Source organism: Scyliorhinus canicula, chromosome 15, assembly GCF_902713615.1.
Source record: "Scyliorhinus canicula chromosome 15, sScyCan1.1, whole genome shotgun sequence".
Taxonomy (NCBI): domain Eukaryota; kingdom Metazoa; phylum Chordata; class Chondrichthyes; order Carcharhiniformes; family Scyliorhinidae; genus Scyliorhinus; species Scyliorhinus canicula.
In genome coordinates, this window is record NC_052160.1 from 70,365,519 (window position 1) to 70,382,149 (window position 16,631).

General features: G+C 46.7%; 1 protein-coding gene across 1 annotated transcript in view; it reads right to left on the minus strand.

Moving 5' to 3' along the window:
• LOC119978346 overlaps positions 1-16,631 on the minus strand; it is a 439,995-nt gene that overhangs the window by 190,441 nt on the left and 232,923 nt on the right. The window contains exons 26-29 of the mRNA XM_038819919.1: positions 16,369-16,502; positions 11,763-11,921; positions 7,991-8,171; positions 3,886-4,097 (exon numbers count right to left, since the gene is read on the minus strand). Of these exons, the coding sequence (XP_038675847.1) occupies positions 3,886-4,097; positions 7,991-8,171; positions 11,763-11,921; positions 16,369-16,502 (686 nt within the window). The remainder of the gene's footprint in view (positions 1-3,885; positions 4,098-7,990; positions 8,172-11,762; positions 11,922-16,368; positions 16,503-16,631) is intronic.

Here is a 16,631-nt window from a genome sequence, read left to right on the forward strand (position 1 = left end):
TATCAGACAAAATTAAAGAGACAGCGGATGTGTATAAGACACACTGCCATTGCGTTCCCTGCATGTAACTCTTTAACCTTTCCTGGATATTGTGGGATCATAGGGAATAGCTAATACTGATACCACCTTGTGCAGTAATACCTTGCAAAACTTTATGAAGCAACATACTGTCAACGTGAGCTACATTGGGATTGCATGAAGTCACTTTGGACAAGTAAGCAGGACATAACTTTAAAGAGGTAATTAGCCATGTGCACACTCGAGGGTGGGAACTGTTGGTCGTTCTGGGTGAGTGTGCTTAACACTCAATTTGGCTCTGTTTCTTTACTTAGCTCTGGAGTCGCCAGGTATCATTAAGATACCGCCACAAGTTTCAAGGTGAAGTTCAAAGCAATAAAACCATACACCAATTAGTAAGTTCAAACAACTGAGTTTATTATAATACAATTATAATAACTACCCACGCACACGCTAAAAGGGTTAAACTATTCCTACCGCTAAATAAACTAATACTTATCTCGAAGGAACTGCCGGGTCAGGGAACAAGGCCTCTTTCTCTGCTCTGGTCTGCAGACTTCAGGTTGGTATAAGTTAAAAGGGGTCAGGAGTGTCTATCTCTGGTAGCGATCGTTGTGAGACACTTACTTGCTGGCGGCTGCTGTCCGAAACTCTCTCTCTCTCCTTCAGGGTCTTCTTGGCAAAAGCTGGTCGAGGTGCTGGTCCATGGAGGAGTGCTGGTCAAGGAGAGAGGAGGGCTGGACGAGAAGACTGAACCATATGTGGGACCTGTCTTTTATAGGTCCCAGGGATCCACGCTCCTTTGGGCGGACTCCCTTACCTGCTTGGAATCGATTGGGTCTCTTCCCAATCGATATGTTTGAATCCCCCCAATACTGAGGCTGTTCCTTAGCTACTGGACGGGCTTTCAGGCTCTTTGTTTTCGAACCCTGCTGGTGCCCGAGTATCTGGTATCCTTTACAATGTTGCAGTTACTTCCCCATTTGTGTCCATTGTCTCTGGAATCGTTCCATTAACATGCAAATTATCCCGGAGATTGCCTCATTAGTAATGCGGGATGTTCGTTTCGGTGCTGTCTGCTTTCTTAGCAGACAGAATCCACACCTGCTAGGTGCAGTCTGCTGGTGCTGCAAACATTGTCCATTTTAACCTGTATGCTTTGCGTTCCTCCATTTTGTATTTCGGGAATGGCCAACTTCGGTGGCTACAGAACCTTGCCTGTTAGTAACGCTGGGGTGGGCTTGGATCCCTGCTCCTGCTAAATAGTTGGGACAATATCCCCCATGACTTAACATTTACTAACTGAACTAAGCTTCCCTTTAATCAGGTGAACTTGTTTCTGCTGCCAACACCCAAGCTAAAACTGTCAATATTTGGTATTCTGTTAAGATACATTAATGCATCTCTACAATTACCATTCATGTTAATGTTTTAACTTTTTCAGTATATCAACAATTAAGAGGAAAATACAAAACATCTTCTCTGAAAAAGTCAGATTACTATGTCACAAATGGTTCTTTACAACAAATGTAAAACAAAGGGATGATTATTTAGAATTAAACTTATGTTTCACCATCTCAAACTTAAAAATAAAATTCTGCAGAGGCAATTGCTTTCATGTTTCACATTTTCACTCTCCTATTAGCTTTTATAAACCAGCCTCCACTCCTTGGCTGTGGGTTTTTACATGGCAGGTTGCTATCAGCCAGCCAGCTAAGAAGCCAGCCCTCCTCTACAGGTGGGAACTAGGCAATCAGCTAAGTCTCTTCCTAACCAATCAGGTGGAAGAATTGTTAGTGAGCAGCAGCAGGGCTGAACTAGGAGGGGATAATTAGAATATTTAATTCAATGTCAAATCAAGCACAGAAAATAAAAGGAGATGGAAAAAAAAATAGAATTAGGGAAAGAGAGAGATAAAAGGGACAGAAAGAAAAAGTACAAAAAATGACAGAGCGATCTAACGGAAAGGTTTCTCAGTGCCATTTGTGCCGGGCTTTGCTGGGAGATTCCCGTTGTCTCTGTTGGCGAGTTCCCCACCGTTACCTAACCACACTTAGTCATTTTCTGGACCCTGGGGAGTTTCTCACCTGTTTAGCCCACACTTAGAATTATTTTCATCAATTGGGACCTGAACTCGCTGGCCCGATCGGCTCCTCAGAGATTGAGGCCACCATTTTGAAAGGTTCCCCGATCACTAAGTCAGCTTGAGGGTCCCCCACACCCCCTGCCCAGAGGCAAAGTCACCCCCCACATGCATAGGCATTATCCCACACCCCCAGAAGTGAGGACAATCCGCTATGGGGTCCCCGAGGCCCCCCCTCTTCAGGACCCCCTTAGAGGCCACCCCCTTCCGACCCCCACCATTCCCTACCCCTAACCTCCCAGAGGTCCCTACTTACATGTCCTAAACCCCACCACCCTCGATAGCCACCTTACACTCTTGTACATGTTTGTGTAGATCCTGGGTGAGCTCGCTTAAGTAAGTTTAACATCTACGTAGACATCTGCGGCCTGGTCATGCCCATTTGTGTGCGTGATCTTGATTCCAATACCTCGTGGGATTTGGGTAGATTTCACAAGGCGCACTGACTGCCAGGAAGCCTGTGAGTGGCCACCCCCGAGATCTACCAGGCATGCAACGCTCTGGTTCGAATGTGATGCTGGTAGTAGATCGCGCTCATAATATTTTAAAAATCTCCAACAACAGTTAACATCTGAAGTGATGGGATTCCACTCTTACAAAAGGCAATTTTCAGTGCCAGAAAGATTGTTGGACACAAATTATGACTTATCATGCTATTAAAAGTGTATTTACACTGGGGTGGATATGTTCTAACTTTTTCTGGCATAACTAGTGTGTCTATATAAGTTAGGTCAAGCAACCTTTTACTGCTCAATGCATTTGAAATGATGAATCTGGTATAACCTGTCTGTTTACCACTGGCTGGGGACTAATGGCAATCCCACAATCCTTAGGGAGTATGAGCTTCCCCAATGAGTTGGGAGGGGGAGGGGAGGGGAGGGGGGAGGGGGAGGGGGGGAGGGGGAGGGGGGAGGGGGGAGGGGGTAGAGAAATCATTAGCAGATTCCCTGCATAAATAGAGCTGGCCAGTATGAAACCAGTAAGAAGTCTTACAACACCAGGTTAAAGTCCAACAGGTTTGTTTCAAACACGAGCTTTCGGAGCACGGCTCCTTCTTCAGGTGAAGGAGCCGTGCTCCGAAAGCTCGTGTTTGAAACAAACCTGTTGGACTTTAACCTGGTGTTGTAAGACTTCTTACTGTGCTCACCCCAGTCCAACGCCGGCATCTCCACATCACAGTATGAAACCAACTACAGAGGAGTGAGAAGCAAGGGCATTACTGCTGCTGTTGTATATATGTTAAAGTAAATAAATGTTATTTATTTCTATTCTACAACTCGTGGCCCTCACAAAAGAATCACAGGATGATTATCATGCAGTGTTTGGAGGAGCAGGGAATTGCGAACAGCAGCTTTCTGATTTACAGCTTTAAGTGTGGGTGTGCTTGCTGGAAGATTTCAACATTAATAACTGTTAACCTTGCTGCTATTTGCATCGCAAAGTTTAACCCATTCTCTTGGTAGATATAAAAAAGGGGAGGACCCACCCCAGCAGATTTTTTTCAACTGTATAATTAATCATCAGGGCGTGTGCAAACTAGCCGATTTTCACAGTAACTTCATTGCAGTGTTAATGTAAGCCTACTTGTGACAATAAAGAATAAATAAAATGATTCAGAAGGGTAGACCAGTACATAAACAGCATAATATGCAAGAACTGAAACTATCACTGTCCCCAAACCTAGTGCATTCTTTAAAGATAAGAAAGAGTAGTCTGTTACTAACCTTTAAGTAAGTGGTGCTGGGTGTGTGAATATGAATCCTTCCTTCCAATTTATTTCCTTTGTTTTTATAGTAGGTATAGATCACCAGATCCTTCACTGATATGGCTTTTGCTGCTGTTATTTCCACACTTGATTGGTAAGCACGAACGTGAGGTTGATTCAGCTTATGTGAAGTCTGAAGATAAAGCCAAGGTGTATCTAACTTCAATGAACCTTATCAGACATTGGGGAAAGAAATGTTTACAATGAGTACACTCACTGCAACTGAACACCAGACTACCTCGTATTTATACACATGTGCATTTTTCTTAGTGAATTCTTATTTTCTATATAGCCTGTAGCTGTTTAGTAAATAGTTACAAGGTTCAGAAGACTGAACTGTCACAGAACCATCAACAGGTGCACTGGACAGTTTTTTTACCAAATACAACCTCCCACTTGGGCACCTTTCCTCTCAATGTCGGCTTTTTAAGAATAATTCCCAGATCTGCACTTCCAAAGTCGTTTTGTGTGCACCTAGAGTTCTCAGCTCCACAAGCTGATCCACAAGTGACCTTTCCAAAACTTTAAAAAGCACTTATCTGTTGCCTGGTGTAATGAACTCCAATTGGCTTTATTGGTTGGCCAATTGGAGTATGAGCTCCCTCAATGATAGCTCATTGAAGGGGCCCATATAATCACCTGTGTAGGCTTTGTGAGCCAGTCTTAAGTTGACTGGACTGCTAGCAGCACTGTTTGTAGCTGCTCCTGTAATATCATTATTGTAAATAAATATTGGTGTGGTGACGGAACTCCTGCCTCCCGTGGATTACTACACCTGGAGAATTTGCAAGTTGCAGCTGGGCCTGCTGTTAAAATAACGAGCATTACCCAATGATATCAATGTGATTCAAAACTTCCATTTAAATTAGGCCCCCACTCCTCTGGGGAAACAACCTTTTTGCGCCCGAGCTCAGTTTAGTAAAAGTGCTGGGGTGTGTTATGGACAGGAGAGAGGTGTGGGGTAATTTCTCCCTTTTTGCACCACTTGACTGACCCCTCGAGTGTTGTGACTGTCACGATATGCAAACATGCAACCAATGAACACTCAGAATAGGACACAACGAATGGGCAGTCAGGACACTCAGAGGTGGCATCACCACAAGAGGGTATGACATAAACACTATAAAAGGGATGTGGCACTCTCACCCTGCCTCTTTCCACAGACAGACATCTAGAGAGTTAGATAGGGTTGATCAGCAGCATCACACCCCAGCATGTGGCTTCGAGCAAGGTGGTACAGTTAGACTGAGTTATTACAGTTAGATTAGCAGAAGGTCAAACTCATTTTGGAGTTGGGGTCAAGCTCTTGCAGTGAAGATACATTACTGCAGGTAAAACATATTAGCCCTACTTCACTGCCTGAGATTACTTTCCTTTCCAGTTAGGGCTTTTTCCTTTTTCTGGACATGATCACATCCTCTGTCCATATTAGTCCCTGGCCTGTCCTGAATGAATAGTGTACTTCTAGGTATTTTCGATCACAAGCCAGTTTTTGCCACGTGACAACAGTATCGATGTTTCAATTGTTCACACAAATGGGTTGATGGCTGAGCAGCCTGGCACACAATGGAGGACATTAGAACACCATCAACATCCCAGCCATGAATAGACTTCAAAGTAATTTATTTGTAATTCAGTCTTCGTGAATCAACAAGTCAAACAGTTATTATTGCTTTAAGCCTCTTCAATGGAATATTTACTTTTTTTATATTTACTTTTCCAGAGATATGGTGCGGGACCCTCCAATTGCGCGGCAGAGTGTCCACGCCGTCGTAAACGCCGTTGTGTTTTACGACGGTGTGAACGGGCCACTCCCACAACTAATTCTGGCCCCTACAGGGGGCAGCACGGCGCTGGAGCGGTTTGCGCCGCTCCAGCTACCGATCCCAACGTGAACTATGCACCGCGAGATCCGCGCATGAGCAGTTGCGCCAGTGCCAACGAGGTCATGCACAGTGGTGTCGGCGCCAACGCGGGCATGGGCAGTGGCCTTCTTCAACGCGCCGCCCCGGCGCAACATGGCGCAGGACTACATGGGCCGGCGCGTGGGAAAGGAGGCCCACAGCTACAGAGGCCGGCCCGCCGACCGGTGGGCTCCGATCGCGGGCCAGGCCACATTGGATGGACCCCCCACCCCCCCTAAAGGCCGCCACACGACCCCTACACACCGAGGTCCCGCCGGCCAGAGCAGGTTAGAACGGCGCCGGCGGGACTCAGCCATTTTCTTACAGCCGCTCGGCCCATTTGGGTCGGAGAATTAGCAGGCCGGCCGTGTAGAGTGGCCCGCGACCAACCACCCCGGTGCCAATGGTGCATGGCCCGTTCACGGGGATTCTCCGGCCCGGCCCCTGCTCAGATGTGTCTGTCTTTGTCTGTATCAAAACCACAAAAGTCACCTGACCCTCTGGTGTCCATTTTGTCAAGCTGAACCATCCATGTTCATCCATGCTGCCATTTAAAAGTAAAGTCTCCATCTTCCAAATGGGTATATGACACAACCATGACAGGTGTGGAATCGTGGCACAAAAAACCATCACCATCTAACCACACCCCCATTTGTGCCGCACACCCCAAGTGGTTGTCATCATTCCTTTTTATTTAACTTTCCTGTCCCATTTGCTGCACAAGGCAGTCTCTTTAAGATTCCCACCCATGCCCACATGCTGACACCTTTAAAAATGTTGACCACTATAATTGCATGGCCAGTTTTCCCCCGGCAGGGCAGGTTCTGGACTGCAGGTGAAAGGGAATATTGGGGATGAGGGTTGTATAATAGGCTCTTTAATATGGCAAATTGCTGGTCATGCCATGGAGTAAAAATGTACAGCATTTAGGAATAAATAGGATGTGATAAGGAAACAGGCCATTCAGCCCAACCAGCCCATGTCAGTGTTAATGCCCCATTTGAGTCTCCACCCATTTTTTTCTCATTTAAATCGACCATTGTATCCATCTCCCTTTTCCCTGGTAGTTTCTCCTTGAATGTATCTATATTATTCATTTTAACCATCCCCTGTGATAGCAAGTTCCACATTTGGACCATTGCTTGGGGAAAGAACCTTCTTCCGAATTCCTTGTTGGATTTCTTGTAGACCGTCTTATGTTCATGGCCTCTAGTTATGCTCATCCCCACAAGAGGAAACATTGGCCTAAATGTCCTGGTCCCACCCACCGCGGGAATGGTGGAACATTTGACAGAGCAGCTAATGGTCCGTTGATTTTGGGTGGGAATTTCCAGTCCTGTGGCGGGCGGGACTGGAAGATCCCGTCCATTCTCTCCGCATCCATTCGAGGAAAACCTTTCAGATTTTAAAGACTTTTAGCTCGCTCCCACACCCTTCTCTCTTTCAACAAAGATACCCAGACTGTTAGGCCTTTCCTGATAATTTAGCTCCATTTCTGTTATCATCCGTGTATGTGCACTGTTTTTTAAATTGTTCATCTTTCCACAGATGACCTGTGGACTGAAATCAAGATGCAACCATTCCATACTGAGTAACACCGAAAAAAGCATAAAGATTACAGGGAGTTCATGAAATGTTCAACTCTATGCTGTAATTTCGACAGCATGACAGCAGTATTTTTCATCTTCCTTGTTGCTACTTTGTGCAGGAACCTACGTTCTGGCCCAAAGTCAAACAAAACCTTTGTCTTGGATTAGCTTCAAATTAATTTTGCCAGTGAGAAAGGGCATGTTTCAATCACTTCTTCAGTTTTGTCATATTTTCTCTTTTTTTTAATGTCTCTTCCATGAGACCAATAATGGGAAAGAAATCTGTTCTTAAATCTCTATCAAGATCAGACATAATTTTATAGAAGCACAGAGAGTGGCCATTTGACCCAGCCAATTATTTGTGGAGAACCTGCAAGGCAAAGTACTTGTATCACTTGAACTTAACAAGGAACAAATATATTTTTTTCTGATCATTCATTTGAAATACAACTCATCAGTTGTGCTCAGCAGGCAAAATACATTGTATTCCCATAGCTTGTTGACTTAGAATCATACAATCATAGAATGGTTACATTCGGCCCTTTGTGTCCAAGCCAGTTAGCCGTCCTACCTTCCCACTTCTTTAACTTTGGTTTTGAGGTATCCTTCCACTGAATTCCTGCCTGGAACGGTATCTTGTCATTGTACAGCACTTTGACGTGTGTGTTGCTTTCAGCGTAACCCTGCAGTAAGTGGGAATGCTGCAGTTCTGTCCTGTAATTAACTTGCTTCTCTGGAATTAGCAAAGTGAACTGAATAATGAGAAAATAATTTGAAGCTGTTAAATGATCAGTTGAGGAACTGGAAACTTTGACATTTAAGAAATATATCAACATCTGCAATCAGTTCAAAAGACCAAAAAAATCGGTTGCTTCTCATCCCAATCCCGTCATTAGTCTTAAAAAACTCATTAATATGTGCGTGACAATGCCTTAAACACTTCGATTTTTGATAATGATTCTCTGAATGCATTGGGCCTTGCAAAAATGTACGTATTTTATTAAATTCATCTCCTAATCCTTTTCCTGCTGTTGAGGGAGAGATGTAGGGCGCGATTCTCCGCTGCCCACGACGGGTCGGAGAATAGCGGGAGGGCGTCCCCGACATTTTTCCCGCCCTCCCGCTATTCTCCCCCCCCACGGCCGCACCACGACATGAATCGCAGCTCGCCGTTTTTTACGGTGAACAGCGATTCTCCCCAGGCCAATGGGCTGAGTTCCCAGGCCATTACGGGTGTTTTTACGGCCACAAACACACCTGCTTGCTGCCGTCGTAAAAACGGCCGCAACATGCCCGTTCTGGGCATCCAGGGCCCCGATTGGCACGGCAGTACCACTCTTTCTCCCTCCGCCGCCCCGCAGGATCAGTCCGTGGGGCGGCCGAGGGAGATGACGGCCCCACGCATGCGCGGGTTGGAGCCGTCCAATCCGCGCATGCACGGCTGACGTCATTGTGCGCGTCAGCCGGCGGGACGCTGGGCGCGCGGACTTAGCGACGGTCGCTAAGGCCGCAATGCCGTGCTTCACGGGGACCCGCTGCTAGCCCCGCCCGGGGGTGAGAATCGGGTCCCGGGAGGGGGCGCGGAGGCTGCCGTGAAACACGGCCAGTTTCACGGCAGCCTTTACAACTCGCCGCATTTGCGGAGAATCATGCCCGTAATTTCTGACGGGATATAATTTATATATATTTGTTTACTGTACATTCTGCCCATTGTGTCTAATTTGGTTCTTTGTTTGAACAATCCAACATTTCTTCATTACCCTCTCTTCCCTACTTTCATATTTCAAGTATTTATCCAATTTTCCCTTAAAATTTACAATTTCTTTCACTTAACCTGTTGTTGGAGTAAAACAGTCTAATTCCTTTTCTCATTTCTTGTGAAAAACTTATGACCCCCGATGTCACTTATTCACTCCCATCAAAACTCTTCATTATTTTAAATCCCAATTAGAAATCTTCTCTGAACCTTTGTCTCCAGTATCATCCTTCACCAACTGGGTTTCTGGAATCAGAAGCACGGCTCACAGCTGTCAATGGTGGAGCGACTAAAACTGGGGATGTTCAACAAACCAAAGTTGGAGGAGATGTCTCGGAGTGTTGTGGGCTGGAGGTGTTTATTGAGATAGGGAAGGGGGCGAAGCAATTTTGGTGATGGGGGGTGGGGGGAGGGGGGTGGGGAATTTGAAAACAAAGATGAGGGTTTTAAACCAAAGCATTACATAAGTGTGTAGGTCAGAGGACACAGGGGTGATAGGGGAACAGGGCTTGGCACAGACTTTTGGATGACTTCAAGTCTATAGAAATAATAAGCGAGGCCAGCCAGGAGTTAGGGTTAGGATTAGGGAATACTCCAGTCTGGAGGCAGCAAAGGCCAGGATGGAGTCACCCGAGGAGACAAAATCGTTTAGAGTTAATAATAATAGTCGCTTATTGTCACATGCAGGCTTCAATTAAGTTACTGTGAAAAGAGTTAAAGGTGCCTCAGAAACCCAGCAAGGCTCAATGAGAGTGACAGGGCCCTCTTCCTCCTAAGGGATCAGGGATCACTTTTCCTGGCATCTCTAAATGCAGCGTTTGGAAGACAGGGAAATTTGGCAGTTTGGCAGGGTCTGCCTGCATCATAATATGCATGCATGAGTTAGGCAACCCAGCATGTGTTGCGAGAGGAAAATTGAGATGGGGCAGACTCGTGGTAATAGGCCTCAACATTCAAATGATGCCCAAATACGACCATTATCCTGCCCAATTTTGGGGTGTCAATGCAAGAAAATCAAGACCCATATGTTGGAATGGTATGGCAAAAATACAATGAAATGGCCTCTTAATCTGTGTCACTAAACTAATAAGTGAAAGGTTTGTAAACGGGGAGAGATTGTGCCGAGATATTCGTGCAAAGTCACACTTTAATTGAAAGATGAATTGAAATAATCAAACCAAGAAAAATCAATGGGTGCAAATGTGGCACAGATATGGGGCGGGATTCTCCGACCCGCGCCGGGTCGGAGAATCGCCGGGGGGGGGCAGTATGAATCCCGCCCCCCCAGCTGCCGAATTCTCCGGTGCCGGAGATTTGGCGGGGGCGGGAATCGTGCCGCGCCTGTCGGCGGGCTCCCTCCGGCGATTCTCCGACCCGCGATGGGCTGAAGTCCCGCTCGTTCTATGCAGGTCCCGCCAGCTTAAATAGGACTAGGTCCCTTACCAGCGGGATCTGGCAGCGCGGGCGGAACCTGGTTGGGGGGGGGGGGGGGGGGCGCTGGGCGATCTGGTGCCCCCACGGTGGCCTGGCCCGCGATCGGGACCCATCGAACTGTGGGCGGGCCTGTGCCATGGGGTACTCCTTTCCTACGTGCCGGCCATGTAGACCTCCGCGATGGCCAGTGCAAAGGTGAAACCCCCTCATTGCGCATGCGCGGGGATGACGTCAGCAGCCGCTGATGCTCCCGCCATGCGCGGACCCCCGGCCGGCGGACTCGCTTCGGTGCCGGCTGGTGCGGCGCCAAAGCCTTCCACGCCAGGCTGGCGGGGCGCAACCACTCTGCCGCCGGCCTAGCCCCTGAGGTACAGGATGGGGCGGCCTGATGCCGGAGTGGTTACGCCACTCCATCCCGCCGGGACCCCCATCCCGCCGGGATACAGGAGAATCCTGCCCATGATTAGAATTCCTACAGTGCAGAAGGAGACCATTCGGGCCATCGAGTCTACACCCACTCTCTGAAAGGAACTCCACCTAGGCCCACGCCCCGCACCCCATCCCCTAATCCAGTAACCCCACCTAACCCTTTGGTCACGAAGGGTAATTTAGCCAAGCAATCCACCTAACCTGCACATCTTTGGACCGTGGGAGGAAACCGGAGCAACCCGGAGGAAACCCACGCAGACACGGGAAAAACGTGCAGACTCCACAGTCGCCCAAGCCTGGATTCGAACCAGAATCTCTGGCACTTTGAGGCAACAGTGCTAACCACTATGCCACCATGTAGCTTATCCAAAGGCTATTCCCGCATCGGGAACTCAGCAGAACCCACCCCATATTTCTACAATAAAATTTAACAGATTCCATTCTAAACACAAACGATAAAATAAAATCAACAACCTTTGCCAACTATCGGGAATACTGGTCGCCATCCAATAGTGTAAGCCAAGACTCTGATCTTGATTTACAGCATTCGCAGGCTAATGATCCCCTTGTCAGAGCTAACTAAAGACATGTTTAAAATTACTAACACAAGCTTGCCGGCTTTTAGACATGTGTCAGCAGCTAACCGATTTGTATTTAATAATCCCTCCAAAATGATGAATTTCCGGTTTGATGATTCGTGTCAAATTACTCTCCACAGACCTACCTCCATGAAATAGTTGGTTAAGCTGGGACTGGAATCATTCTTGAACAGCTGAGTGATAAAAATCTTCTTTCTGTTGTTAATCTCATCCCAGTGCTTCCCATAGTTGACCTCAAGCTGGGTGTGTGTCCGCGACTCATTTTCCTCATGCTGCAGATGGAGCTGTCAAGAGTGCACAGATATTTAGAAGGCGGTACAACACCTCTCGGAGGATTTTGTGGCGCATTGGGTAATGCCCTTCCCTCTGAGCCAGCAGCTCCAGGTTCAAATCCCCACCCCAGGACCTGATGGTCTAGGATGGGGCATTTACAACATGACCAAACAGGTTGAACATCCTTCCAGTGTGCCTTTGACAGATGGTAAGAGAGGGAGAGATTCCTAGTCAGCCATGCGATGCAAAGAATATTAGAGCCTCTGCCATCGCTTTCCATATTATAACAGATTATAACACACATGTAAAAAGTGTGTGTTGCTATAGCAACTCAGACACCCAGAGTGATCCATAACATGCCATATTATAACACACATGTAAAAAGTGTGTGTTGCTATAGCAACTCAGACACCCAGAGTGATCCATAACATGCCACCATAACATCTAAATTACATCGAATATACAATCCAGATAGAGGTCATTCAGCCTAACTAATCCATGTCACTATTGTGCCGAGCAATGATCACCCTACTCAAACCCACGTATCCACCCTATACCCGTAACCCAACAAGCCCCCCCCCCCCCCCAACCTTACTTTTTTTTTAGGACACTTACGGGCAATTTTAGCATGGCCAATCCACCTAACCCACACATCTTTGGACTGTGGAGGAACCGAGCACCCGGAGGAAATCCACGCACACACGGGGAGGACGTGCAGACTCCGCACAGACAGTGACCCAGCCGGGAACTGAACCTGGGACCCTGGAGCTGTGAAGCATTTATGCTAACCACCGTGCTACCGTGCTGCCCTTCTCCCAGCCTTTCTCATCTAACTCTATCAGGTTAACCTTCTATTACTTTCTCATATGTTTACATCATCTCCCCTCCAATTTATCTACACTATTCAAAGACAACTTGCTGGAATTATCTGGCCGTTTGCTGCGCGGTCCCGCCGGCAGCGCACCCCCTGCCTGTGGGTTTCCTGGCGGTGTGGTGTGACTTCAATGGAAATTCCCATTGACAACGGTGGGAGTAAAGAATTCCATCGCCAGCGAACAGCGCGTAGACTCCTGCCGCCGAGAATCACACCTCTGGGAGGCCGGAGAATCTCACCCCTAATATTTATGTAGTGTCTTCGAGATAATAAAACATGCTAAGGTGCTTCACAGGGTTATTATAAAACAAGGTATGATGCTGAGCTGTATGAGGAGATACAAGGAGCCTTTGACAAAATGTCATCCAGACTCGAAACGTGAGCTCCGTTCTCGCTCCACAGATGCTGTCAGACCTACTGAGTGTGGTGGTATGATTAACATAGCTGCCTGCCATTGGTGCAGAACACCGGCTTACCATTGGCCCTGGTCGGTCATGTGCCTCTCGACCGATTGGTTGAGACCAATCATGTGATGGCTCCCCGATTGGTCGAGAGGCTGAGTTAACCCCGCCTCCAGGGCGGGGTATAAATACCCAGTACTCCCGGCAGTCGTCCATTTTACTGTAGTCGACCGCAGGCTAACATCTAGCTGATTAAAGCCATACTTTTGTACAGCAACTCGTCTCGCGTTCAATTGATGGTACATCACTGAGGTTGTCCAGTATTTTCTGTTTTTGTCAGGAGCTACCAGGTCGGATGACCTAACGCTTTATCAAAGAGGTTTCTTCAAAGGAACGCCTGAAAGAAGAAAAATGAGGTAGAGGGGCAGAAAGATGAAAAGATTGAATTCCAGAGTTTGGAGACAGGGCAACTGAATGTACAGTCCCCCAATGGTGGAGTGAATATAATTGTGAATAAGTGAATAAAATTAGTGAATAAAAGAGGCCTGAATTAAAGAACATAACTATCTCAGAGTGCTGTGGGGTAGAACAAGATTACAAAGATAAGGGGCGCAATCGAATGGACTCGTTGCACTGGCTGGGTGATGTGACAAAGCCGATAAATCCTTCGAGTGGCCTCTCGCAAGATTTATGATGCTCGGAGCATCTCGTGAGATCTAACGGGATCTCACACGATCTCACGAGGCGTCGCAATCTGGATCTCGCCCTCGCTGGGCAAAATCCAGATTTACGTAGTAATTGTTCACTTAAATATGTCGGTGCCTGATGCTCCCGAGGCCCAGGAACAGACGTCCACGCCGAGGAGATCTTGCCATGGTGCCATTGAGCACAGGTCCACACAAACATGGACCAGGCCATTGGTGGCCCACGGCTGATTGGGCTTTGGGTAGGGTTGTATCCAGGTACTCCCGAAGGCACCTGGGAACCTGGTGGCAGGGGTGCTGACAGGGGAAAAGGATGCGCTAGGAAGAGGAGGCAAAGTTTTGATGACCTCAAGTTAATGGATGATAGGATTGAGGAGACCAGCCAGGAGAGTACTGGAAGAGTCAGATCTCGGGAAAACAAAGGTTACCTGAAATGGCAGCCTGTGGCAGCAAGTTCCTCATCCCCCACCCCTCTCTTGATGAAGACGCTTCTTATGAATTACTCAACTGGATTTCTTGATGACAATCTTAAATTGGCGGCCTCTTATTCTGTTTTCCCACAAGTGGAGACACTCTCTCGCTGTCTACTCTTTCAAAGCAATCTATCATCTTAAAGACCTCCCGCCAGCCCACACCTATCTTTAAGGCTGTTTATCCTCTATCACTGTTATAATCTTCATGAAACCCACGTTGTTTTCTCCATGGGGCTCGTGGAGTATGAACTCCCCTGCTGAGGGGTGGAGGCCCAACAGCGGGCTCATTAATTCCCCGAGATAAAAGGCGGCCCAGTAAGAGCCGGCATCTCCGGATGGTCCCGGCTGGGACTTGGACTGCTGTTTAGTGGCTGTATTTCCTAACTGTGAGTAGGAAATAAACTACTTTTGACTCACCTTTTCGGGATTCCTCACTGACTACAATAATTACACATTATAAAATGATAAAAAGCCACACAAATGCTAATTTTGCATTCCCCTGATTCCACTCTTGATAATATCAGAAGTGCGCTGATCAAACAGCAGAGCAGTTTGGGTTTCCATTATAGGATTGCATTCACTGATATTAGACAGCTGCATAATTTCCTGTCAAAAAGGTTTATGGTTTTAATACAGCACGAAGTTTGTATCCAACCTGTGCCACATTGGACGCAGCTTTAACTGTTGTAGCCTGTCTCTCTCCCTGCCAGGTACTACCATCAGGACAGAAAACCCCTCTCTTCCTCTCACACTATGTTTAATTTCACTCAGTAAATATGCAGGCTTTCCTCCAATTAGAGGTGTACGGCACACCCAGCCAAGCCAGCAATATGATCAGAAATCGGAAGAACAGTTTTAAGAAAGAGTAACGTGCACAGAGTTGGAATTTTTCCGCCAGAAGCTGAAGGTCGTCTTATACATGAAATCGACTGTTACTCAAGTACATGCAATATGTTCCTTGGGCCTCATATCGATTCTTGGTCACATGAGAGGCAAAGTATGTTTACAGGAGAAACTAAGTAATACTGTACCCGGGGAACTAGCCAGTGTAAAACCCGCAAAATGTGACTGGGCCCCAAGGAGATTCAGTGACCTCGAATTTACTGGTGTGGTGCATCATGCCCAGTTGGTCAGAATTTGTCCTGCACGTTACAGCCCAAATTTCTTCGCCCTGTAAGTTGCTCAAAATATGGGCTGAGAGTAGAACTTCAAAGGAAACAGGGAAGCGAGGCACCTAGGCCCCTGGAAAACAAATGACACCGACCGAGAGAGACAGAGACAAAAAGATGAGAAAATGAAAACTTAAAAGTTGCCATTCTTAAAATCTCCAACAATTCATTAATTGAAGAAATTAAATCTAATACTTCCTCTGGTTCACTTTGTGGGCCAAAAAAGTGAATTGCCAATCATTTAAAATTATCACTTTGTTAAATGAGAACTTACACTATCAGTGACTAGAATTAACTTTTCTGTGGCGAGTTTAATGTGTGATTAATCTGCCAATGCAGCAACATTATGGAAACCACAAGGAGGTTAAGGGTCAAATGCTATTTTCATGGAGCTAACAGCAGAGCACTGTAAATCAGCCAGCAAACTGTAGTGATTCACAATTCACGGGATATATTCTACTGCTGGCGTATGTTGGTTCACACACCGTTGTGCTTTTAGTAAATTCGAAACCAACGTTAGCTGGTCTCAGTGTGCAGAACAAAGCACCCAGCAGGCTTTTTGAATTCATGAAGTCTCCGACACCAGCTAATTGTTTCGCTTGTTGAGAACCAGCCAAACTTCTATCTCTACCACATGTCTGGCAGCACAGGCTGCCCGCCCTGTGAAAACCATGAAATGAACATCAAACTGCTTTGAATACAGGAGGGCAACCTGCTCTCCTGGATGATCGGCCATGTGATGAAGGTGAAGACTTACCTCAGTGCTTCAATGAATGGAGTGGTCCCACTACTTAACACCATAACAGTATATATTTCAGACCAGACGGAGTAGGATACCTTATGATTATAGGATGTAATCTGAGTGCAGTGAAATTCATGTTGCAATTGGAGTTTATAGGTTTCTGTGGGACTCGTCGCTCTCTTAATTTTCTGAGCTGTGTTGCACTCATGTCGAAGATTCAGAGCGTCACCTTGTTAAAAAGGAAAGGAAATAAATACACAATTAGCCAGAATGTCAGAAACAATCTCCCTAGTTGCTCAGGATATTTGAGTTTAATGTGAAAACAAGCCCTTTTCACTGGTATGGCCATGATGAACCT